The sequence below is a fragment of the Pipistrellus kuhlii genome, unplaced genomic scaffold (genome assembly GCF_014108245.1).
Source record: "Pipistrellus kuhlii isolate mPipKuh1 unplaced genomic scaffold, mPipKuh1.p scaffold_m20_p_48, whole genome shotgun sequence".
Classification (NCBI taxonomy): Eukaryota; Metazoa; Chordata; class Mammalia; order Chiroptera; family Vespertilionidae; genus Pipistrellus; species Pipistrellus kuhlii.
In genome coordinates this window covers 1,102,920-1,127,995 of record NW_023425549.1, presented here as the reverse complement: position 1 = coordinate 1,127,995, position 25,076 = coordinate 1,102,920, and the positions used below count along the sequence as shown (strand labels likewise).

The 25,076-nt window shown below is 58.2% G+C and overlaps 4 protein-coding genes across 14 annotated transcripts; 2 read left to right on the top strand and 2 right to left on the bottom strand.

Moving 5' to 3' along the window:
* Positions 1-12: 12 nt before the first annotated feature.
* Positions 13-798, bottom strand: CUNH16orf92 (chromosome unknown C16orf92 homolog). Its single transcript, XM_036413003.1, has 4 exons — positions 735-798; positions 289-447; positions 121-208; positions 13-34 (listed from the first exon to the last, which is right to left on the bottom strand). The coding sequence occupies exons 1-4, from the start codon at positions 796-798 to the stop codon at positions 13-15; spliced, it is 333 nt and encodes a 110-aa protein (XP_036268896.1).
* Positions 799-5,284: 4,486 nt separating this feature from the next.
* DOC2A (double C2 domain alpha) lies at positions 5,285-11,363 on the top strand. 6 transcript variants are annotated; one of them, XM_045572485.1, is made up of 11 exons: positions 5,293-5,373; positions 7,026-7,308; positions 7,638-7,717; positions 7,905-7,979; positions 8,090-8,199; positions 9,852-9,978; positions 10,057-10,116; positions 10,189-10,352; positions 10,471-10,552; positions 10,647-10,743; positions 10,836-11,363. In XM_045572485.1, exons 1-11 carry the CDS (start codon positions 5,317-5,319, stop codon positions 10,979-10,981), a joined length of 1,281 nt encoding a protein of 426 aa, XP_045428441.1. In that variant the 5' UTR covers positions 5,293-5,316; the 3' UTR covers positions 10,982-11,363. The 6 variants fall into 6 exon arrangements, with proteins under 6 accessions (XP_045428436.1, XP_045428438.1, XP_045428440.1 ...); XM_045572482.1 differs by having other exon boundaries at positions 5,286-5,373; positions 9,852-10,116; XM_045572484.1 differs by having other exon boundaries at positions 5,292-5,373; positions 10,647-11,363.
* Positions 10,518-20,871, bottom strand: INO80E (INO80 complex subunit E). Of its 6 annotated transcripts, none has more exons than XM_036412985.2 (8): positions 20,336-20,871; positions 20,112-20,182; positions 19,848-19,900; positions 15,822-15,900; positions 15,622-15,733; positions 15,153-15,269; positions 12,429-12,521; positions 10,518-11,781 (listed from the first exon to the last, which is right to left on the bottom strand). In XM_036412985.2, exons 1-7 carry the CDS (start codon positions 20,414-20,416, stop codon positions 12,450-12,452), a joined length of 585 nt encoding a protein of 194 aa, XP_036268878.1. In that variant the 5' UTR covers positions 20,417-20,871; the 3' UTR covers positions 10,518-11,781; positions 12,429-12,449. The 6 variants fall into 6 exon arrangements, with proteins under 6 accessions (XP_036268878.1, XP_036268880.1, XP_036268875.1 ...); XM_036412987.2 differs by having other exon boundaries at positions 10,518-11,770; XM_036412986.2 differs by lacking the exon at positions 10,518-11,781 and adding an exon at positions 11,788-11,917.
* Positions 20,872-21,034: 163 nt separating this feature from the next.
* HIRIP3 (HIRA interacting protein 3) lies at positions 21,035-23,975 on the top strand. The gene is made up of 7 exons (XM_036412910.2): positions 21,035-21,170; positions 21,248-21,368; positions 21,481-21,592; positions 21,787-23,108; positions 23,205-23,367; positions 23,447-23,545; positions 23,621-23,975. Exons 1-7 carry the CDS (start codon positions 21,106-21,108, stop codon positions 23,779-23,781), a joined length of 2,043 nt encoding a protein of 680 aa, XP_036268803.1. The 5' UTR covers positions 21,035-21,105; the 3' UTR covers positions 23,782-23,975.
* Positions 23,976-25,076: the final 1,101 nt, after the last annotated feature.

Below are 25,076 nucleotides of genomic sequence, written 5' to 3'. Positions count from 1 at the left end.
CCGGCTGGCTCTTCAGGCCCCTTTCTGGCAGCTCCTGGGAGGACGGAGGTCAGAGGCGGGAGGATGGAGGTCAGAGGCGGGAGGCCGCCCGCGGGAAGGGGGGGCGGGGGGCAGTCTTACATGTGTGTGCAGAGCTTGAAGAGGAGGAAGAAGGCGGCCGCGGTCAGGATGCCCACCAGGATGTGGTGGAAGAGCTTGGGGGTGGACCCTGCGGACGAGGCGGGGAGGCGCCGTGCTCCCCTGGGGGCCAGCCCGGGCTCGGCGGGCGGTCCCCCAGGCTGCTCCTACCTGGCCGAGCGAAGACCACGGGCTTCTCCCCGATGAGGCGGGCCACGGCCAGCTGCCGGGCTCGGTCGGAGTCCGGGTAGTCGAAGAAGTCGGGCCTGTCTAGGAAGAGCCGGGCCTCTGCCCCCCGCGCCCAGGCCTCGGCGCCGTCCCTGCCGGGCGCTGCGGGCACGGCAGCGGCTGTGACCAGCCGAGCAGCCCCCGCCCTCCCCTCCCCTCCCCACACGGCCCAGGCAGACCCGGGCCCGCCAGGCCACACGGGTGTTGTCCCGGGAACTTCTCAGAGATCAGCTGAGCTCCCCACAAGGAGGCCCACGCTGGAGGGGTGGAGGGGAGAGAAGTGTGGAGCAGAGGGAAAGGCCGAAGCCTGGCCTCCCAGCCCCGACGGGGACATGGATCCCTCCCCCCAAGCTTTCCTCCTTCCCAAGGCCCCCAGCACCGCTCCCCACCTGTTTCAATGGCCCCCAGCCCAGCCAGCCACACCCACACCCTCGCCCACTGCCACAGGCTCATGGCCTCCCCGCTCCTGTGCCCGGGCTGCGGCTCTGTGATGTCACAGCCGGAGCCCTATGACCACACACTCTGGGGTGAGGGAGAGAGAAAGTGCTGGGGCTGGAACCCTTCCCCAGCCACCCTGGAGCCAGCAAGGGGGAGGCTGGGACCCAAAGAGCCCCCATCCCCTGGGGTGAGCAGTGGCAGCCCCAGAATGTGGGATCGGGAGGGCTTGGTGGGGCTAGGGAGCCGGTGTTTGTAGAGAAGGAGCAGGTTTTCCCGTGAAGAAGGGGCAGGGCTACCCACGGTCAGCTCCCCTCGGATCAGCCACCACTCACTGAGCATGTGTTCCGCCGCCAAGCACTTCCCGCAGGTGGGCTCCTCTAACCCTCACAACCCTGCGAAGGAGGCACTACCGTCTCCACTGCACAGAGGAGGGGCCCAGGCGCAGGTGGGAAAAGTGATGTGGGCAGCACACACTTCCTAGAAGGTGCATCTTCCTCCCCGGGGCTCCCCCTGGCTTCACATCCCCAGATTCAGGAGCCCAGGCTTGTCCCCCATCCAAACCCTGTCACTGAGCGCTCAGCCCGGGAGCCAGGAGAAGTCACAGGAGATCCCCACTAGGTGGCAGCATTGTCCGCGCCTGCCTGCCAGCTTTCCCTCTGCTCCTGGAAGACACCTCCCAAGCTCCAGGCCCTTCACCGCCGCTTCCCACAAGTTGCTCAGATGCTTCAGGAGAAGGCACTGCAGGGGGAATGACAGGCATGGGACCATCTCCCCGAGGCAGCTCTCAGTCATGCACAGAGCTTTTGGGGGCTCCCCTCTCTGTGTGGTCTCCCTCAAGGGCCATCCCATTTCCCCTTTCTTGTCCCCAACCTTCTTTTATTCGTTACTTCCCAGCAGCCACCTTCACTCTGCCAAGCCCTCGTCTGCTTCCAAGAGTTAGCTCCCCTCTGATTGGCAGGTGGGGACTGTCTGTCACAGATATGTCCCGCCCTACCCAAGCCCAAGGACACTTCAGCGTCTCCTTGGTTTTATCACACAGATGCCTGCTCATGTGTGAGGCCTGCTCCCTCCTGCACTGGGTCCCCACCCGCACCTCTCCTGCCCTCATGGACTGCCCACTCATTCTCCTCGCTGGAGCACAAAGAGGCACTTGCCATGTTCTGCTTCCTAAATAATAATAATAATAATAATAATAATAATAATAAAAAGCCCAGAGAGAAAAGGGGGACAGAGGAGGGAAACTAACACCTTGGGGGCCTCCTGTAGGGCCGGCTCACGTGGGCCTCTTCTCCCTACACTTATCTCTTCTAAGACAGAGAGAGTGACCCAGTCACAGGCACGTAAGGGGCAGCAGGGACTCAACCTGGTTCCTGGCGCTGGGCCAGGCCCTGGCCCCATGTGCAGCTGCTCCTGGGGTTTAACGGGGAGGAAAGGGGCTCAGAGCCCTCAGCTTTGGGAGTGGATTTTGCAGTTTCCTCAACTGCCTCAAAAGACCACAGCTGCCCTCTCTCCCCGAAAAGGCCCTTTCGACTCAAGCAGTGAATTATCCATTCGTTCACTCATCCAGCGATTAAATTCAGGCATCGAGCTCCTCCCGTGTGCTGGGCTCCATTGCGGCTTAGATGACATGACAGGCCCCCCGTCTGCCTGCAGGGCGCGCAGGGGAGAGAACTCAGGATTGGAGCACAGAGAGCACCTGAGCTCTCCTAGCTGTCTCTACTCCTTCACGTTGGATGGATCTGTCAACGCCTTCCAGCCTTTCTTTGCCCCACCACTCCACCGAAACCACTTTCACCAATTCCACCAGTGACCTCAGAACTTGCCACATCTGATGGTTACTTCTCCCATCCATCCTGCCTGCCGCTCAGCATCCTGAACCTGCCTCCCCGCCCCGGCCACGCTCACTGCTGTGCGGGACTCCTTGTTCTCTAGCCCACTCAGTCTTGGACCTTCTCCTTGCTATCTATACCCTGTCCCCTAGGTGATCTCATCCAGCCTCGAGGCTTTAAATACCATCTATATGCCGGTGACTCACAGATGTATATTTCCAGCCCAGCCCTCTCCTCGGAGCCCCAGATTCCTCTGCCCGATTTCCTGTTCATGCGCCTGTGGGTCCCCAAGCACCTCCGATCAATTCTCCTACCCCAAACTTGCTGCTGCTCTCCTCGGCGGCCAGGGTCCCAGGGTTCCTCCAGACACTCTGCTCAGCACAAAAGCCCAGGGGTCATCTCAGATCCCTCCCTGCCTCTCTTCTGACAAGCCCATGATCAAGACCTGTTGGCTTGATTTCCAACCTAAACCTCAAACCCACCCACTTCCTCCCCCCGGGAAGTCCCGCCCCCTCATTGAAGCCAACTGCACGTCTCTCCCAGCTCATGGCTACAGCCTGTGCGCTGGTGACTTCCCTCTGTTCACTCTTCCTCCGGAGAACAACCGGGAACACATATCCTCCAGATGTGTGAGCCCTCCCGTGGCTCCCGTGGCTCCCGTGTGGATTCTGAACTCCCCTGGCCTTGGAGACGTGCCCAGCCCTGTCCACCCACCCTCTTCGGATCTTTCCAGGCTCCCCTTCCTGGGCACCCTGCAGCCTTGGCACAAGCCTCTGCCTGGGCACTCTAGCTCCACGCCTGGGCGACCTCCTTCCCATCTTCCAGGCCGGGGCTGGGACAGCACTTCCCCGGGGACGTTCACTGAGCTCCCACACCGTGGCCGTCCTGTCACCGCCCCGGTCTCAGGCAGGCCTGGTCTGTGCGCTGTCTGCCTCTCTCCAAGGCTGTGAAGCCAGAGACGATTGATCCCGGCCATAGTCACAGCACATTAATAAACAGGAGGCATTCGATAAGTGTTATTCACTTAATGGATAGATGAAAAGCCTTTCCACCTCTTGACAGATCAGGGCTCAGCCCTTCGACAGGGCTCTCGGCCGGGCCTGCACTGAGCCCTGGAGAAGACGCGGTGGCGGAGGGATCCGGGCTCTGAGGCCCTGGCCCAGCTGGCCCCGCCGCCCCTCACTGCAGGCTCAGCTCTGCCCCCCGCAGGGCCCACCGGCTCTGGCCCCGGATGGTGGCATCTCCCTTAGCCCGGCTCCTTTCCTATCCAGAGAGCCCTGAGGAAGCCCAATGGCTGCCTTTACTTGGAAATATGTTCTTTTAATGCATTTGAATAGGAAACATATGCACATGGTGCAAAACTCAAAAGGCATAACGGATATATAATATGTTGGAAATAACTCCTGTTCTGGCCTTGCCCTGCCTCGCAGCTGCCTCCTCAGAGGGCGCCACAGCTACCCCTTTCCTGTACCTCCTAGAGGTAATTTACGCACAAATAACAAACACATATACCCCCTCAGCTGGAAGCATTCCCCGCGTGCTGTCCTGTACCTTTTCCCAGTTAACCTGAGGCTGGAGGGGGATTCCGTACAAGCACAGAAAGGGCCTCTTTCTTTGCCGTGGCTGCATGTATTTCATTGCGTGAAACTGTGTCATAACGGACTGAACGGGTCCTCTTATCATGGACATTTAGGTTGTTCCAAATCCTTTGCCATTGCCAATGACCTTCAATTTCTATTATTTTGCTCATGGGACCAGCATGCATATATATGACAAAATCCTAGAAGTGGCATTTCTGGGTCAAATAGTCTGTGTCTGGGTCCTGTTGGTGCCACCATCAGACTGGCCTCCACACAGGCGCTGCTCGGTTACCCACGGCCTCATTGACATCGTGTGCTAACCGATGCTTTGAATTTCATGATTTGGTAGATGACAAGTGCTGTCTCTCTAGTTTGACTGTTTTTCTCTCTCTTTAAAAATTTCGTGTTTAAAAACACACATCACAATAGATCTTTTTGTTGTTGTTAATCCTCACCCGAGTGTATTTTTCCATTGGTTTTTGGGGAGAATGGGAGAGAGAGGTATTGGTGTGAGAGAAACACATTGATTGGCTGCCTCCTGCATGGGGGCCAGGGAGAAGCCTGCAACCAACCTTGACTGGAATCGAACCCGGACCCTCTGGCCCACAGGGCAAAGTGCTAGCCACTGAGCCAAACCGACTAAGGACACATCACAGGACACCTTAACCATTTTCTTTTTTCTTTTTTAAATATATTTTATTGATTTTTTACAGAGAGGAAGGGAGAGGGACAGAGAGTTAGAAACATCGATGAGAGAGAATCATCAATCAGCTGCCTCCTGCACACCCCCTACTGGGGATGTGCCCGCAACCAAGAACATGCCCTTGACCGGAATCGAACCTGGGACCTTTCAGTCTGCAGGCTGATGCTCTATCCGCTGAGCCAAACCGGTTTCAGCTCTTAACCATTTTCAAGCAGACAGTTCACATTGCTGTGCAGCCACATTTCTCTTTTAAATCACATTTAGCGAGGCCAACTCAGTGGCCGGCCCAGCAACTTAGTTGGGGGAGGGGGGTGACAAATGTAAGCAGGCAGGACACGCGGAGTCCCAGGGCCAGCCTGGGCGGCACAGGCCCCCGGGCAGAGGGGGTGTCCGGAGGGCTCCCAGGAAGCGAGAGGTCGGAATGGCCCCCGGAGGGAGGGCAGCCCTCCAGCAGAGGCTCCTACGGGTCCAGGTCCGGGTGGGTCCAGAGAGCCGGGTGTTCTAGAAACTGCGCGCAACCTTCCTGAGCTGAGAGGAGCCGCGGTGAGATGGAGAAGTCGGGGTCTTGGGCTGAAGGGCGGGGGACGCCCTGGGAGGACTTCGGCTTTGGGGGAGGCGGCGTGGGGCAGAGAGCGCAGAAGAAGAGCTGGCGGGAGGCCGGCAGGTGGCAGGGTCCGGGGAAAGGCACCGGCGAGGACAGGCTTCGGCTCTCCTGGGTGCGGAGCGAGCCCGGGCCCCTGCGCATGGGGCTGGCCGGGTGGAGGCCGGCGCGGGCGGCGCGTTTCCCAAGGGGACGCCCCCCTGGGAGAGGGACCCGCCCTGGGGTGGCTGGGTCACCGCAGACACTGAACCGCCCGGCGAGGAAGCGGGAGACCACAGCCCGGACCGTCTCCTCCGCGGACGGAAAGCCCCGGGGGGCGCGGGACCCCAGGCCCAGGCCAGGGCCGCGGGCGGCTCAGACTCCCCGCCTGCGGGAGCCGGGGTCACTGCGGCTCCCAGCCCGGCCCGCAGCCCCGCCCCCACGGCTGCGGGCCGGAGGGCCAGGCGGGAGGGGCTGAGGATGCTGCGGGGACCCGGAGAGAGCCCGCGTCGCCATGGCAACCAGGCGGGCGGCGGGTCCGGAGACTCCGGAGGGGGAAGGCGCGGGCGCCGGGGCTCAGCGCGGGCCGCAGTGGGCGGCGTCGTGGGGAGCTGGGGAACCCCGCGCCGGGAGCCCGTGTGTGTGCGGGTGTGAGTGCGGGTGCGCGCGAAGTTTCCCGGTGGGTGTGCAGCGCCCGGGTCTGGCTTGTGTAAGCGCGCACGTGGGCACGCGTGTGGGGGTGCCTGTGCGGGATGCGGGGCCGGCCTGCGTGCTCGTGACTGGTGTGCACGCGTGTGCCTCCCGAGTGCGCCCGGCCCGCCGCTCCCCGCCCCCCCCCCCCCGCCGGCGCCCGCAGCTCCCGCCTCCCCGCGCCCTCCGCCCGCACTCCCCGGCTCTCCGCCCGCCGCTGCACAGCCGACTCCGCTCTCCCTGCGGCCCCGAGCCGCCGCCGGCCTGCTCCGCCGTCCCCGGCGCCGGCACCTGTTGGAGGCGCAGACACAGGTGCGGGGCCGGGGCCGGGGCCGGGCCGGGGTGCGGTGTGCGGTGCTGCGGGTGGGGTGGGGGCGGGGGCGGCCCGCTCAGGCTGCAGGTGCTGGCGCCCCTGGAGCCCATCTGGGAGGAGGCGTCCGAGGAGGGGCCCGGCCGGGGCTGCGGGCGGGGGCGGGCAGGAGGCTGCCCCGGGCTGAGCGCGGGGGGAAGTGAATGCCCGGACGGGTGGGTGACCTCGGGCTGGACCAGCGCCGCTGCAGAGGGATGGGCAGAGCCCGGAGACAGAGGGGACCAGGGGTGGCTCCGGGGAGCGGCAGGCCCAGGGGCAGATGGAAGCCAGGAATGAGGGGCAGGAGCTGGAAGATGACAAAGCGGCCGCGGTGAGTGGTCAAGGCTGAGGGGGGCCCGGACTTTGGGGGAGGCATTAGCAGCCGCCTGTGGAGCCAGGGCCCAGCTGGCCTCCCTCCACACCCGAGAGGGGCCACGCCGGGAGGCGCTGCTGGCCCGCAGCAGCAGCCACAGGTACAGGACGGGGCTCAGCTGCACCCTCCCTCCCCCAGACACGGCGCTGCATGAGGGGCCGCAGGGGCGATCGCATGACCATCAACATCCAGGAGCACATGGCCATCAACGTGTGCCCCGGGCCCATCCGGCCCATCCGCCAGATCTCCGACTACTTCCCCCGCCGGGGGCCGGGGCCTGAAGGGGGCGGGGGCGGAGGGGGCTTCGCGGAGGCTCCTCCCCGGCTGGCCCCCCTGGCCCTGGCCCCCCCTGCAGCCTTCCTCGGGGCCACCACGCCCGAGGACGGGGCCGAGGTGGACAGCTACGACTCGGACGATGCCAGTGAGTCTGGGGGCTCCAAGGGCGCAGGGGGGTCCTGGGGGCCCGGGGCCTGTGGGAAGGGGATGGGCCCCCCCGGGGTGTATGTGGGGGAAGCAGTGGGCGCAGCCACTACAGCTGCAGTCAGTGTGGCGATTACAGCTTCAGCAAGGCTCAATATTCAATATTTCTCCTGAGACAACCACCCACACAGCCCAGTTGCAGCCGAACCAGGAACCCAACACAGGCTGGCAGGCTGACACGCACGCACCTTCCCTGCCACACACAGCCGGCCGCCATGCCGCCGCGCTCACACACCTGCCTCCGCGCGGACTCACCGTTCTCTCCGCCAGCCACGCTGGGCACGCTGGAGTTCGACCTTCTCTACGACCAGGCCGCCTGCACGCTGCACTGTAGTATCCTCAGGGCCAAGGTGGGCAGGCCCCCTCCCGAGCTCAGCCCTGTTTGCCTGCCCACCCCCACTCCAGGCCACACCCCTGCTCCCCTCCCCACACCCCCACCCAAGTCCCCTTCTCCCCGGCTGGCTCTCCACACCCCAAGGACCCACTCTGCTGAGGGAGGGCAGGGAGCTCACTGCTCCGTCCTCCCCTCCTCGCCAGGGCCTCAAGCCCATGGATTTCAATGGCCTGGCCGACCCCTACGTCAAGGTGCACCTGCTGCCCGGAGCCTGCAAGGTAATAGCAGCCCCCCGGGTGACACAGCCTCGGGGTCTGTCCCCAGCCTCCCCCCGCTTCAGCCTGCGGGTCCAGGGGACATGCACTGAGGACCCTTCGCCCCACCGCAGGCCAATAAGCTGAAAACCAAGACGCAGAGGAACACTCTGAACCCCGTGTGGAACGAGGACCTGACCTACAGCGGCATCACGGACGAGGACATCAGCCACAAGGTGCTCAGGTGAGGCCCCTCCTGCTCCCAAAGGTTCCGGCTCCGCACCCCCCCCCCCCCCCCCAGGATGGCACTGGAACCTTCCGCGGCTGGTTTACTTCCCACCAAGCCCCTCTCAGCTGCTCAGGTACAACCAGAGGCGCCCCATCCCCTTTGGCAGCAGGCCACCCCAAATGCCTCCTGCTGCCTCCAGCACTGCCCTCTCTGACCCCCGCCATTACTCTTATCCTTCCCCTGTGGCCTCTTCTGCCGGGAGAGTGCTCCCTGCTTCCGGCTTCTCTTCCCGCAACCCTAACCTCCACTCCTCCGAGGCCCTGCCTCCCCTGAGCGCGCTCCCTGGTCCCGTCAGGCCAGGCCTGTGCAGGAGGTCTGCCATCCTGTTGCTCTGCCCCCTACACCTCTAAGGAGTGAAGTCCTAAGGGACAGGAAACTTGCCCAGTCACCGCCGAGGTGTTATGGGGAGAGCAGTCCCTGACAGGGAATGAAGGGCAGCAAACCCAGGCTTCTAGAACTTTCCTTTATTCTTGGGCAATAGGGAGTCATGACAGAGTTTGCATCAGGGCAGGGGCATAGTCAAGGGCTGTGTTTTTATTAAAAAAAAATTTTTTTTAGGTGTTTATCAATTTATAATTTTTATTTACTTCAGAGAGAAAAGAGAGGGATAGAAATATCAATGAGAGAGAGAGAGAGAGAGAGAGAGAGAGAGAGAGAGAGAGAGAGGGAATGAGAATGAATAATTGATTGGCTGCCTCCTGCACGCCCCCTGCTGGAGATGAAGCCCACAACCCGGGCATGCGCCCTGACGGGAATTGAACCGGGACCTCCTGGTTCAGAGGTTGATGCTCACACTGAGCCCCGCCGGCTGGGAGGGCTGTGTTTGGGAGAGATCACCTTGATGCTGTGTGTGAGGTGACTGGAGGGAGGGCAGAGGCAGGACCAGAAAGGCAGGCCCATATTTCAGATGCTAGAGAATGAGGATGACATCGCTCTGGCTGCCCCGTGGCATCCAGCCTGGGCCGTGCCTGTTTACGTTTCTTCATTCCACTTGACCTTGTAGTGGCTTTGGGAGGTGGGTGAGTATCAGCTTCGTTTTACAGATGAGAACTGAGACGTCAGGAGGCTGACTTGCCCAGACTCATGCGGCTGCTAGTAAGTGGCAGAGCTGGGAATGACCATTCCTACATGACAGCTACCCGTGTCACAGCAGAAGGAAATGCAGGGGCTGAGGGAGGAGACAACAGAAGTGAAAACACCGATTATCTCTGGTCTGTCTCTCCCAGCCGGCTCCCGCTCCATGCGGACCAGGACAGGAGCTCCGGGAGGGCTGCCTTGTCCAGCTGCCCAGGCTCCTCTCACATCCGGAACTGGTGACCACGCCCACCAGTGCACACCCCACGCACACCCAGCAGGACCCTGTCCACAGGCCAAGGCAGGGGTCGGGAGGGTCCCCAAGACTGGTGAAGGCTTCCGGAAGTCGCTGAGCAGATCCTGATGGGTCAGGGACAGTCCGGGCAGTGTGGAGGGAGGGGAGAGGAACAGGGGCCAGCCCACTGTACAGATGAGGTGTGGAGTACTGGAGGCAGAGCAGGCCCCGCTCTGGTGCCCAGGCTCCCTGGAGTGGGGCCCAGGAGCCAGGGGCACTGACCTCAGTTTCCCTGCAGGATCTCCGTGTGCGATGAGGACAAGCTGAGCCACAACGAGTTCATCGGGGAGATCCGAGTCCCCCTCCGCCGCCTCAAGCCTTCGCAGAAGAAGCATTTTAATATCTGCCTCGAGCGCCAGGTCCCGGTCCGTATGGGGCTGTCGAGCGCTGAGGGGAGGGGGTCCTGGGAGGCCAGGTTTCCAGAACCTTCTCTCTGCCCTCAGCTGGCGTCACCCTCTTCCATGTCGGCAGCGCTGAGGGGCATATCCTGTTACCTGAAGGAGGTGAGGCACCTCCTGGGGACCCGTCCGGGCGGGAGGAGGTGAGGGTGCAGGCTGACCCGTGTCTGCCCCCAGCTGGAGCAGGCGGAGCAGGGGCCTGGGCTGCTGGAGGAGCGAGGGCGCATCCTGCTGAGCCTCAGCTACAGTTCTCCGCGCCGGGGGCTGCTGGTGGGCATCCTGCGCTGTGCCCACCTGGCCGCCATGGACGTCAATGGCTACTCTGACCCCTACGTCAAGACGTGAGCCCTCCCCCTGCCGAGCCCCCCCCCTCCCCCGGGAGCCTGACCTCTGCCCTGTCCTTCCCCGACCTATCCCTGACCACCCTGCTCCTCTGCTCCTGCCCCACCACCTTGGCAGGTACCTGAGGCCAGATGTGGATAAGAAATCCAAGCACAAAACAGGCGTGAAGAAGAAGACTCTCAACCCAGAGTTTAATGAGGTAAATGGGGAAGGGACCAGACATCAACAAGGGGGGGCGGGCAGGTAGGGGGGCGGGCAATGCCTCACGGAAGGTGTGGCTTGCCCTGTCCCAGGAGTTTTTCTATGAGATGGAACTCTCAGCTCTGGCCACCAAGACTCTGGAAGTCACCGTCTGGGACTATGACATTGGCAAATCCAACGACTTCATTGGTGAGGGAGGAGCCCGCTGGGTGGTGCCGAGGGAGGGAGGGAGGGCGAGTGGCGGTGAGCAGGGCCCCGATTTTGCCTCTCCTGCTCCGCAGGCGGCGTGTCCCTGGGGGCTGGTGCCCGGGGAGAGGCCCGGAAGCACTGGAATGACTGCCTGCAGCAGCCGGACACGGCCCTGGAGCGCTGGCACACCCTGACCAGCGAGCTGCCCCCGGCAGCGGGCGCTCTGCCCTCAGCCTGAGCGAGGCCAGCAGCTGCCCCGCTCAGGGCCTCGGGCTGGGCCGGACCCAACCTTCGCACGAGTGTGTTGCACGTTTACAGGGGTGGATGCCCCGCCCTGCACTACCTGTCTTATGTCGTGAGACTGTGACTGTGGTCTGTCTTCCTGTGGGGACTGTGGAGACCTGTTCTCACATATGCAAACTTCCTCCTGCCTGACTCGCTACCACGTGCAGATATGCAAACCCCCGTCCTGCACACCCCGGCAGGGGGCGTCCTGCCAGGCCGCCAGGCCCAGCTGCTGCTTCTCCCCGCCTCTCCAGCTGCCCAGCCCCTCCGCACAGGGGGGAGGTCGGATTAGGGGGGGTTTGAAAGAGGAGACGTTTCCAAAAAAGGACAAAAAGCAAAAAAGAGCCACTCCTTTAATACAGAACCTTCGTTAACAACGTCTAGCCCTGTACAGCTGCCCTTTTAGGCGGGAGGGAGGCCCGCGGGGACTCGGCCTCCCGGGTGCAGGTGTTCCAGCCACTCACCCCATCCCTGACCCCGGGCCGGGCTGGGAGTGAGGCGGCTCCCGCCCTCCCTGGCGAGGGCCCTCCTTCCAGGGGACATGTGTGCATGTTTACGCCTGTTCTGATCGTGTCTGGCCGCGCATGGCACTGGGCGTCAATAAATGTCTCTGTGGAAGCTGGGGCCGTGTGCTGGCACAGGGCGGACAGGGGCTCGGGCAGCAGGGTCACTCCGGGATGTCGATCACCAGGTCATCGTCTCCATCCAGGGCATCGTCCCCGCTGCCTGCATCGCTGAACATCTGCCGAGGGACTGCGCTCAGGATCGTGGGGGGGGGCATCTTAGGGGGCGGCAGTGGGGCCAGGGCTGCCCCCACCCCAGCCCCAGAACCCCGGCTGGGAAAGGTCAGCGGCCCTCCCACAGGGCAGTCCGGGGGTCCCACCGCCATCTGCAGCAGGGGGGAAGAAACACAGGGCGGCCGTCAGGAAGGAACGGGGCCTCCAGGAGGCAGTTCTGGGGGTGGGGAGGGGCAGAGGCTCATTCAAGGGGTACTGGACGCAGCCAGGCCAGCCATGCTGGAATCTGGGGCCTGCCCTACCAGTAGCCACTTCAGTCTCAAACTAGCAGGTGCCTGGGGGTAGGGGGTGGCAGTGATGGAGGCAGTGATGAGGGCGGGTGGGGCTTACAGGAAACCAGGAGGGAAAGGCTGGGCCCGGCCTCAGCAGGAGGCACCCGGGCAGCCCCTGTGAGGGACAGCAGCACAGCCTGGACCTGCCTGCCTGCCTCGAGGCACCGGATTCCACCGGCCCCCACCGGCCTCTCCTCCTAAGGGGGCTCGCTGGTTCGGTGGGAGGGGTGGCCTAGGTCTGCACCCCGCTACGTGAGGCCTCATAGCTGGGACGGCCCCTCCGTGGGATCCCGCAGCCACTGGCCCAGGCCAGGCCCTCCTCTCAGCTCACCTGGGCTACGGAACCAGCCTCCTAACTGGACTCCCTGCCTCCAGCCTCTCCCAGCTCCAGCTCCTCCTCCGCACTGCAGCCAGAGTGAGCTCTCTAAAACACAAACCTGCGGGTGTCACTCCTCCAGGGCGGCCGCAGGCTCCTTGCTGCCCGCGGGACGGGCAGGCTGCGTGCCTGAGACGGGCGAGCGGTCCTTCCACCTGCAGTGTCCTCTCTATTTGTCAAAAGTCCTCTGTGTCCTCTGAGGCTGGGAAGCGGCCTCGTCCTGCCCAACCCGCCAGCCATCCTGCTAGGTCCTTACAGCTTCCCCAGAGCTCCGGGGCCCTCACGCCTCGCCTGAGCACATGCTGAGCACATGCTGAGCACATGCTGAGCACATGCTGAGCACATGCTGAGCACATGCTCACAGTGACTCCCATGAATGCGCTCTGACCATTCTGGTCACCTGCAAGGGAGGAGGTCACGGCCCAGAGGAGAAAACAGGCTGCCAGGGCCCCACGGCAGTGCCCGCCTGGCTCTGGGCAGCGAATGCTTACATGTGGCCTTCACAGTGGCCCTTCTAACTGTTTAACCCCTTCAGCCTCACGGCCTGCCCTCCCCGCTGTGGAGGGCCAGAGCGGGTTTTTAATTGGGGTCAGCACCTCAGGGTACAGTGACCGCCAGGACTGGTGACAGGAGGCCAAGCACCCTGTGTCCAGTACCAGGCTCCCATGTGCGCACATAGGAGCGGACCACAAATGGCTGGAAAACACAGTGGCCTGAGGAGGGGACTGTCCCCTCCTCTGGCCACTGCTCCTGGCCCAGCTCAGTTCCCACTTCCGCACCCTGCTTAGACTCCCTCAGCGGCCTCCTCAGGGACCAGCAGCGGCTACCGTTTACCTGTGGCTTACCAGGGACCAGGCACTTAACTGACAGTGACCCAATGACCTCATGAGAAGCTGAAGCTCGGAGAGGTCAATGACATGCCCAAGGTCACAGGGAGGAGCTGGGATTCAAACCCAGCCGAGTCTGACTGAAGCCCAGGCTCTCAACTGGCCTGCTTTCCCTCCTCACACCACGTCCCTCAGAAGCCAGCCCCTTCTCGGACCCGCCAGACTCTGGGCCTCAGGCCTTCTATGACTCCCCCCCTGCAACCCCCAATCCTAGTTTTTCCCAACACTGTTCCTCTCATCCCTCCTGCTCTTGCCCAAACAACCCGTGGCCATGTCCTCTGTCTTCCTTCCACCAGCGCCTCAGCCTGTAATACCCAATCTCTCTTACCCTGGGCTCAGGGCTACCTCTTCTTTGGGGCCTTCCCCAAGCACAGCCACTGACCCGGGCCTCTCTCTCCCGAATGTCCGCCCCTTAGCTCCAGCCTGCGCCTCCTCCACTCCGACAGCGCTGGGCGCCGCCTCCTGTGCCACGTCTCCCGAGCTCAGTGCGCAGGCCTCTCCTCTCCTCCCCCACAGCTCACTGGCCGCATCCACTTCCATGCTGATGCTTTCCGGGCGTCACCCCGTGAGCCCATGCTCACCACCCAGTTGTCTTGCTGGCATTTCCAGACAGCGTCTCAACACGTCCAAAACCAAACTCCGCGTCTCTCCCGCCCTGGCTTCTTTCTCACAGCCACTCTGTCTTCCCGTGGCTCATTCTCTGCAATAGACCCTCCCCACTGCTGTCTGGTTCACTGCAGCGGCCTCCGCACTGGTCTCCCCAGTTCCATCCTGACTAGATTCTCTCCCTATCCCACCCCCCCACCAATCTATTCTCCACACAGCAGTGCCAGCAATCTTGTTACCATGTAAATCAGATCAGATTCTCCTCTGCCCAATCTCTCCAAAGACTCCCTATTCATTCACAGCCTTTACACACCTACAAGGCCTTACACAATTTTACCCGCTATTTCCCTGACCTGCTCCCTGATCATTCTCTCCCTCTCGCTTGCATCTGATCACACTACTCCTTCCTGGGGCTTGAACAGCCAAATATGCACACACTCTGCCACCTCAGGGCCTCTGCACTGGTTAGTCTTCTGACTGAAACACTTTGCCAGAGAGCCGCATGGCTTGCTCTCATTTCGGTGAAGTCTCTGCCAAATACCATCCCAGACCACATGAGTGCCCATCTAGTCTGCTGCTTCCCATCCTCTTCACCTGACTCCATTGCTCTGCACGGAGACCTATTTATTTTATTTTCTGCCTATTTTGCTAAAATACAAGCTCCTGCAGGCAGAGGTTTGTGCTTTGTTCACCACTTCACCTGCAGCGCCTAGAGCAGTGCCCGGTGTGCAGCGGCCACTCGGTAACACTTGTTGATTACGTGTATTCTGATTGCTCACTTTCAGACACAGAGTCTGAGACTTGGAGTCTGAGACTTGCTCAAGGTCCCATGGTTTCAAGGGGTGCAGCCCTGATGGATTCTAGATCCCACAACCCCTCCCTCCCTCCGGGCTGCCGGGCATCACAGAGGCCTGGCCCCAGTCACCACAGCAGACTAAGGGCAGGACCCTAGCATCTTTACCCGAGTCCCCCAAGGCTGGTCCTCCCCCCAATTTGTCTCCACAGCGAGCCTGGAGCCAGGATTTCTCTGGTCCACATCTCTCAGTACTTGGCCGTGGGTTGGGCCCCTAGCAGCCCCCAATAAGTCCTTCAAATTCTTGAACAGGCCCCCAGCCTCTGTCCGGAGCCTCCCTCAGTGGCTCTCCTGCTGCCGTTCTGGCCCCTCCCTAACTCCCCGAGCTGGTACCTTGAGTTTCCGGGGCAGGCGGGGCCGTTTCTCCCGCTTGGGCCTCAGGGGGCTGGGCTCGGGCAGCTGCAGGGCCAGGTAGTCAGAAGGGAATGGGGGGTAGGGGGGAGAAGCCAGCTGCAGGTGGAAGTGGGGGATGGAGATGGGAAATGGAATGGATGGGTGGGGGGTGAAGGGAAAAAATGCAAACAGGAAGAAGAATGGAAAAACAAGAGATGATGATGAGTGTGGCTTCTGAGAGCAGAAGGGGATGGGACAGCAGCAGGACTTTGTCCTGGGGTCTGCTCTCCTCAGTCATCTCTGCCCCCCATTCCTACCAGCGAGAACCAGGCAGCCAGGACTCACACCCTCCAAGGGATGTCCCAGAGCTGGGCCAGTGTCACCCCGAGGCCCGGCCCCTCTCCCCAGATGATCCCACCTTCTTCCCAGGCATCTCAGTTAGCATTTCCCATCCCTGAGCCCAACTCACCGAGCTCAGGTATGGGGAGGGGGCCCCGGAGGCCTGAAGGGGAAACCCTGTTGAAGGAGGCAGAGAGAGGCTGGAGGGAGAGGGGGCACCCCCCATCGGAGGGCTTCTTTTCCTGGAGAAAGGACAGGGAGGGGGTCAGAAGGAGCTAGGAGGCCCAGGTGCCCCCACCCCACCCCCAGAGAATGATGGCTTCTTCTCACCTCTTGGGGGCTGGCGTGTCCGACAACTTGGGTGTCCCCTCGGTCTCACTGTTATCCGAAGACGCAGTGGCATCCGAGTCTGTGAGGGGGAGAGCTGGTCAGTGGGGAGGGTTCCTGTCCACCCCAGAGGTATAACCTCGACTCTGTGGAAGGGCTGCAGGGAAGCGGACTCTCCAGCTGGAGCATGTGCTATTCGGGAGCCCACAGATTCTACAACGTCTTACAAAGTCCTTTACAACTGACTTCCACACACACGTCCTGCCGGCTCCTCCATGGCAACACTTGTCAAGCACTTCCTCCTGCCAGCCCCTGACCAGGCACCTTGCATTCACCGCCCCCAGCCCCCCTTGTCTTCAAACCATCCAAAGGAAGGTGAGGGCCTCACCTCCACTTTCCGGATGAGGTCACTGAGGTTAAGAGTGAAGTGTGGGGCTGAACTTGAACCCTGGTCTCTGACTCCCTGGCTAACTTCCGCCACTCTTTCCTTATTCACCTCTCAGCTCCTGCCTCTGCTCCACTTCCTACGATCCAGGGTCCTCTGCTCCACTTCCTACGATCCAGGGTCCTACCATCCAGGGTCCTACGATCCAGGATCCTCTCAAATTTCACCCACTGCCCCATCCCAACTGCCACAAGATGGAGCCACTGCCCTGTGTGTCAAAGCCACCTGAGCAGTCCCACCTCTCCTGCAGCCCACTGGCCACTCCAATCCAGAACCACCCACGTCCTGATCACATCTGAAATGCTTACTGTGGCCTCAACCTGCCTTTCTGAGCTCCCAACCAAACTACACTCTTCACATCATGCCAGCCAATTTGATAAAAAAACAACACTTAGCCCAAACCGGTTTGGCTCAGCGGATAGAGCGTCTGCCTGCGGACTGAGAGGTCCCGGGTTCGATTCCGATCAAGGGCATGTACCTTGGTTGCGGGCACATCCCCAGTAGGGGGTGTGTAGAAGGCAACTGATAGATGTTTCTCTCATCGATGTTTCTGACTACCTATCCCTCTTACTCCCTTCCTCTCTGTAAAAAATCAATAAAACATATTAAAAAACACACATACACACAAAACAATGCTTACTTCCCAGTCTGTGCTTCTACCTACAAGGTCCATCACTCATTTGACAAATAACTGCTACATGTGATGTGCCTTTCTCAATTTCTTGGCCGAGACATATCCTTTAAGAAGCAAATTAATATGTCTGATCACTATTGTACACCTGAAATTAATATAATATTGTATGTCAACTGTAACTGAAAAAGTGTGATTGAATGGCACCTCTCTGAGAAGTCTTCTAAAATCCTCAGGCCCAGCTAGTCACTGCTGTTCTGAACTCTCCTCTCCCACGTCGTGGTTCTCCTCACACTGTGCTAACTGTGTCACGTGTGGACATTCCCCGCCCAGACGGGGGCTCTCCAGGATACAAGCCGGGCTCGTGTGTGCAATCATGCTCTTCCGACCTATCACACTGACCATGAACATGCTGGCTTTCTGGCTTCCTACCCTGAAACTCCCCTTGGTCAGAAGTTAGTTGGAATACCTGAGGGAAGGAACAGAAGGCAAAGAGAAGCCAGAATAAAAGCCAAATGCTTTTGCCATGACCTAGATGAGCTGGCTTCTACCTTCTGCTCTGACCTCATTTATCATCTGCTGTCCTCCTATAATATGAATATGAGTGGTGGTGTGTGTTCCAATCAAATTTTTACAAAAACAAGCAGTCTGGCTGAATGTCATCTGCTGACCTTGCTCCAGACAAATGTTTAAAGGGGCCACAGAGAGAGGTCATTGCACGTGACATGGCTTCCGAGGGCCCCATCCTGGAACAGAGGCACAAATGCCACTCTAGGGCTTTTCAAACTGTGGGTCCCAACTCATTAGTAGGTCATGAAGTCATTTTATTTGTTTGCAATCAGCATTCAGTGAAAAAAAAGTCTGAAAAGTGTCAGGAAAAAATGTGTATAGTGCTGAAACCAGTTTGGTTCAGTTGATGGAGCATTGGCCTGCGGACTGAAAGGTCTCGGGTTCGATTCCGGTCAAGGACATGTATCCTGGTTGCAAGCACATCCCTGGTAGGGGGTATGCAAGAGGCAGCTGATCGATGTCTCTCTCTCATCGATGTTTCTAGCTCTCTATCCCTCTCCCTTCCTCTATGTAAAAAATCAATAAAATATATATATTTAAAAATGTGTATAGTGATCTTAACAGTTTCATTAAATTTTGTTTTATAAGTATTTAAGTAGAGACTTGTTCATGATGTAAAATATATTGTTGATTGTAAATAGTGTTTTAAAAAGTTTGAAAACAGCCCTCGCTGGTTTGGCTCCCTAGACAGAGCGTTGGCCTGCGGACTGAAAGGTTCCAGGTTTAATTCCGGTTAAGGGCTCATGCTCAGGTTGTGGGCTTGAACCCCAGTGGGGGACTTGCAGGAGGCAGCCGATCCATGATTCTCTATCATGAATGTTTGCATCCCTCTCCCTCTTCCTTCCTCTCTGAAGTCAATAAAAATATATTAAAAAATAAATTGAAAACACGGCTTTATATGCTTTAGCCCTTCCACTCTTCAGACTCTTCTGTTACTTCAGAGTATTTGCATTTTGTTACTCTCTCTGCCTGGAAACCTCTCATTCATACCTTCTAAGATTGTTGTTTTTCGCCGAAACCGGTTTGGCTCAATGGATAGAGCGTCGGCTTGGGGACTAAAGGGTCCCGGGTTCAATTTCGGTCACGGGCATGTACCTTGGTTGCAGGCATATGCCCGGTAGGGGGTGTGCAAGAGGCAGCTGATTGATGACTCTCTCTCATCGATGTTTCTAACTCTCTATCTCTCTCCCTTCCTCTCTGTACAAAATCAATAAAATATATTTAAAAAAAATAAGATTGTTGTTTTTCTTCTTTTTAAAAAAAATATTTTTTATTGATTTTTTACAGAGAGGAAGGGAGAGAGATAGCTAGAAACGTCGATGAGAGAAACACCGACCAGCTGCCCCCTGCACCCCCCCCACCGGGGATGTGCCCGCAACCAACGTACATGCCCCTGACCGGAATCGAACCTGGGTTCCTTCAGTCCGCAGATCGATGCTCTACCACTGAGCCAAACCGGTTTCGGCGTTGTTTTTCTTCTTCTTCCTAGCTCCAACACTACTAAAAAGGGCCTTTCTTGGACACACTATTGAGATATCACTTGCTTTTAAATGGTCTGCAAACCAAGAATGGCTTTTACATATATAAATATATATACATATATATATATATATATATATATATATATTTAAAAATATATATTTTTATTATACAGAGAGGAAGGGAGAGAGAGAGAGAGCTAGAAATGTCGATGAGAGAGAAACATCGACCAGCTGCCTCTTGCACACCCCCTATGGGGGATGTGCCCGCAACCAACGTACATGTCCCTGACCGGAATCGAACCCGGGACCTTTCAGTCCACAGACCAACGCTCTACCACTGAGCCAAACCGGTTTCAGCGGCTTTTATATTTTTAAATGGTTGGGAATGAAGGGACAAAAAATATTTTATATGAAATTAAAATTTCATTGTCCATAAATAAAGTTTTACTGAAACACAGAAATGCTCATTTATGTATACATATCACCTTCGGCTGCTTTTGCACTGCAACAGCAGAACTAAGAAGATATGACAAAGATTGTATGTTGTGCAAAGCTTAAAATATTTCATTGGTCCTTTACAGAAAAAGTTTATCATCCTTGCTCTAGCCTGACCTTATTCCTATCAAATCTAACATTCTCATTTCTTGCTTACTTATTATCCCCAACTAGAATAAAAATTCCAAGCGACTTCATCCATCTTGTCACCACAGTATCTCCAAACACAGTGCCTAAGACACAGATGTTCAGTAAATGCCCGAGTGGAAGAAGAGCAGAGGTGGAGGGAAAGCAGCTAGGCTTAAGAACCACTGGCGGCTGTATCGCCTCCGCAGCCTAAAAGGAGGGGCCCAGTTAGCTTGCTCAAGTGCCAGGAACCACGTCCTCCCCCTATCACTCCTGCTCACCCGAAGAGTCTTCATCCACGTTCTCGTACTGCAAGAGCCGGTCTAGGAGGAAACTGAGGAAAGAGGCGGGGAGAACAAGTGTTTACTGCTACTCAGCAATGTTGTCCTGGCCCTGTCCCCTCTAGCTGGTCCGCTGGAACCTGCAGCAGCCCCAAGGCAGGCACCATGCACGTGTGACCCTATTCCTGTAACTGGGTCCGAATATGCACATCCACAGGGACCTCATCACACGCAGCGCTCCCTTCTCCCGCCGGCGTGTCTCACCTCTTGTCCCGGGACACCTTCAGCAGTTTCCTCTGTGCCTTCCTCAGCTCCTCCTGAAAGCACTCGTGTTCCTGTATCACAGTCAGGGTGCGCGCTGAGCCGGCGGTGGCCCGCAAAGGGGCCCGGAACCTGGCGACAGCTCAGCCCACTCCATTTACTCGTGGGTGAGCTGCGGTCCTACCAGCGACAGGCCTCACCCCCCACCTCCTCGCCCCATCACTCACGTAGATGAGGAACTTGAGCTTCCGTTTCAGGTTTCGGTATTTCTTCTTGTAGTCCACTTCGCCGTCCGCCGGCCCGTTCATGACCGGCCCCGCGAGCGGCGCCCGGGCACTGAAGTCCCGCTACCTTAACAGCTCAACCCCGCCCCAAACCTCCGCTTCCGGAGACTAAGGAAACAGTGCCTGTGGGGACTACAACTCCCGGCGTGCCCCGCGCCCAGCCTTCGTTACCACCCAGTGGCCCTCTCAGGGAATACCGGAAAGGAACTCTGCTTCCAGGGACTACGTTAAAGCCAACGCTGGTGTCGCCGCGACTTGATGATGTCACAAAGATGGCGGACGCTGGAGGTTCGCCCTTACTGTTTCTACATGTGCTCAGAGATTGGAAGGCACAAGTCTCTTCCCCCGGGGAGTCCTAATTTTCAGGAGAGATGTCCCTTTTCTTCTGTCTTTCGAAGTCACAGCGGCCTAGCTTGCCCGAGACCACGGACGGAGGCGTCGCGGATTGATTACGTACACCCAAAGGTTGCCGCGCCGAAGGTTTCTATCGAGAATTTTTAAAAAACAATCGATTCTAAAAAAAAAAAAAGGTGGGGGGAAGAGCCGCGAGACCCTCCAACTGCCGGGAAATCAGCCCAAGCGCCCTGCAACCGACACCCAACGGTCCCTCGCCTTACAACGCCGCTGCACTGCGCGTGCGCACGTTCCTGTCAAACGCGCTAACGGAGGCCGAGAGGAAAAAGGGCGGGGGCCACCAATCCCAATGGAGCAAAATGGCGCGGGAGAACGAGATGCGGGAGTTTACCCGTAGCTTCTTCCGAGGCCGTCCGGACCTCAGGTGCACTGGAGGTCGGGGTTGGGGTGGGAAAGGGCATGGCCGGGCCGGGGACTCCCCCTTGACATCTCTCTTCGCAGCACGCTCACCCACTCCATCGTGCGGCGGAAGTTCTTGGCTCACACCGGCAGCGACCACCTGAGTCCCAAGGAGAAGCAGGCACTGAAGCGGCTCGTGGAGGAGGAACTGCTGAAGATGCAGGTGTGGGCGGAACCCCCTCCACGGGAGGAGGGCTTGTTGCGGAGTAGGGGCCAGAGAAGGGGTGTGGCAGAGCATCACCTCCATACGTTTTGCTCTCTTGATGCACAAACAGGTGGATGAAGCGGGTGCCAGAGGAGGACTAAATCTTGCCAAGAAGACAAAGAAGCCCCCCACATCCTCCAGTGACCCAGAGAGAAAAAGGTTCCGTTTGAATTCAGATTCAGGTTAGTGCCTTCTGCATAGTTGGTTCATTCAGAAAGTATTTACTGTGCATGTAATATGTCCCAAGGCCCTGGATGAGGTCGTCTGGAACCAGGAACACGGTGGACTGACGGCTGTTCCTGTTGTCTCTGCATTCATCTGTCAAAGCAGGGTTTGAGACAACCTGTCCCAACCTTCTGTTCTCTCCACATTTCAGAGCCCAGTGCTGCAGCCTCAAGTCCAGACTGCTTCAGCCATCCAGCAAAGAATGGGATGGGGGCGGCAGTCAGTCCCGCAGAGGAGAGTCCAAATCGGGCATCAAAAAGAGCAATTGAGAGCAGCGACGAGGAAGAACAGCAGAGGGACCTGACTGCATACAAGACTGGATTAGAGGAGGAGGAGGCAGTGAAGGAGAGCTCGGAGGAGGAGAGCTCTGATAGAACAAGTAAGGTCTGGAAAGAAGAGAGCAGTGAGGAAGGGAATAAGGAAAAGGACTCCAAAGGCAGGACTAGGAAGAAACGTGTGACCAAGGACAGAACCCAGTGGGCTGGTGGCAGAAGGCAGAGTGGCAGCAGCGAGGAGGATGGGGAGGACAGCTGCAGGAAGTTGAAACCAGCTACTAAAGGCAGGGGAAAGTCAGCCAAAGCAGAAAGGAGAAAGACAACCAATGGCGAGGCAAGTGACTCGGAGAGGGAGGCGAGTGACAGTGAGGCAGGGGGGAGTCCCCAGGGGGAGAGGAAGGGCCGCTCCTACAGGAAGAGCGCCAAGCAAAGCAGGTCACGAAGCTCTTCGTCTTCGGCCAATGGCAGCCCGGAACTCAAAGGCAGGAAGGTGAGGGAGAAGATGGGGCGGGAGGCCACAGTTAAGAAGAAGCAGGTACCAGGCAAGATGTCAGCTAGTAGGAAGCAGGCCATCAAGGAGAGTGAGGACAGTGAGGAAGAACTTGCCCAAAGGATGGAAAACAAAAGAGCTAAAAGACACCAGGAAAGTGAAACGGAGAGTGATGGGGAGGAGACCCTAGCCAAGAAAGAGAACAGAGAGGCGGATTGGAAACCCAGAGCTCCGAAAAATGGAGGGGAAAAGTCCGCTTGGGAGGACGGCAGCAGTAAGCAGAAAAGCCTGGCAGCAGAAGTGCTGGGGGACGGGGCGGACAGAGAGGAAGAGAAGGAAAGTGCAGCAGGCAGCGGAGATGACAGTGAGGGAGATGAAGAACCCCTAGTGCAGAGGAAGGGCAAGGACAGGACCCAGTGGGCTGATGGCAGAAGGCAGAGTGGCAGCAGTGAGGAGGATGGGGAGGACAGCTGTAGGAAGTTGAAACCAGCTACTAAAGGCAGAGGAAAGTCAGCCAAAGCAGAAAGGAGAAAGACAACCAATGACGAGGCAAGTGACTCGGAGAGGGAGGCGAGTGACAGTGAGGCAGGGGCGAGCCTCCAGGGGGAGAGGAAGGGCCGCTCCTACAGGAAGAGCGCCAAGAAAAGCAGGTCACGAAGCTCTTCGTCCTCTTCGGCCAATGGCAGCCCGGAACCCAAAGGCAGGAAGGTGAGGGAGAAGATGGGGCGGGAGGCCACAGTTAAGAGGGAGACCTAGAGTCAGACCCAGCAGACCTGACCTTCAGCCGTCGTCTTTTCCTGCCAGGCTGGTCATCGCGACGAGGACCACCCTGCTGTGATGAGACTGAAGCGCTACATCCGGGCCTGTGGCGCCCATCGCAACTACAAGAAGCTGCTGGGCTCCTGCCGCTCGCGCAAGGAGCGCCTGAGTGTCCTCCGGGCAGAGCTGGAAGCTCTGGGCATGAAGGGTTAGGCCGGGTGTGCCCTGGGGCTGCAGGAGGTCCTTGGCTGCTGGGGGGAGAGGATCACAAGCCTCTTCTCTCCCAGGTAACCCTTCTTTAGAGAAGTGCCGGGCTCTGAAGGAGCAGCGTGAGGAGGCAGCCGAGGTGGCATCCTTGGACATTACTAACATTATCAGCTGTTCGGGTGAGAGGCTTCTCCCTGCCCGGAGACGGATGGGGCTTGGACTCGCTCAGACAACTAATCTGCTTCTTCCCCCAGGTCGGCCACGGAGACGCACGGCCTGGAACCCTTCAGAACCAGCCGCCCCCGGGGAGCTGTACCGCCGGACGCTGGACTCTGAGGAAGAGCAGCACTGCCCCCCACGCCCGGACTGGTCTCATATGCGTGGCATCATCAGCAGTGACGGCGAGAGTAACTAAGCTCCCCTCTACCAGGAGGAGCTTTGTACACCTGTAGAAAGCACACGTCTAGCGACCCAGCCAACCCAAACTCTGTGCCCGGAGAAGCACCTTTCTTCAATTACTGGGATTCTATTTCTGCTTCACATCCTCAGTGTACAGTGCTTACAGTTTATTTTTTAAGACTCAATAAAGGAATGTTTGAATCACCTCATCAAAACTAGTCCCCCGTGCTCACCGCCCACTCTTGGGCCAGGAGGTTGAGAAGTGGCCCGTGTCCTCCCACTCACCCATCTAGTTCCCTTTAATTTCCCTCAGGTTCTCCACAGAAGTCCCAGCTTTCAGACCCTGCCATCCAGTCTGCCACCAGGCTCTCTTAGAAGAGAGTGGCTCCTGGTGGAAGGACTCTGACAATCTAGCTTTAAGAGTGTGAAGCACAAAATGAAATAACTTGGAAACAGCTGGTGTGTGTTCTCCTTCCCCTTTAAGAAACAGCCCCTTAGCCCAAACCGGTTTGGCTCAATGTCAGAGCGTCGGCTTGGGGACTGAAGGGTCCCGGGTTCGATTCCGGTCAAGGGCATGTACCTTGGTTGCAGGCATATCCCCAGTAGGGGGTGTGCAAGAGGCAGCTGATCGATGACGCTCTCATGGATGTTTCTAACTCTCTCCCTTCCTCTCTGTACAAAATCAGTAAAATATATTAAAAAAAAAAAAAAAGAAGAAGAGGAAGAGGAAGATCTTTTTAAAAAAACAAAAACAAAAAAACCCCAAACAAACAGCCCCTTGGTCTATGGGCCATCTCCTTCAGCATTCAAAGGGTGGGAGAACAGGACCTACACCTTACCAATCAGAGCACCATGCCAGGTCTCTGGCTATAGATGGAGCCAATGAGGTCACTTCAGGAATTGGCTGGGATTCTTGCTGTTGAAGTTGCTGGTAAGATGTAAGCCTGGAGCTGCTAGGAGTTTGAGCATGAAGTGAACCTTCTAAAAACCTTTGAAGCCAACAGCAAAGGGAAGCAGAGGTCAAAGTCTAATGATCCGCCGAAACAGATTTGGCTCAGTGGATAGAGCGTCGGCCTGGGGACTGGAAAGGTCCCGGGTTCGATTCCGGTCAAGGGCATGTACCTTGGTTGCGGGCACATCCCCAGTGGGGGGTGTGCAAGAGGCAGCTCATTGATGATTCTCTCTCATCGATGTTCCCAACTCTCTATCCCTCTCTCTTCCTCTCTGTAAAAAATCAATATATATATATATATATTTTTAAAAAGTCTAATGATCCCATCTAAGGCTCTGAGTCTAGTGATGGCCAAAGTA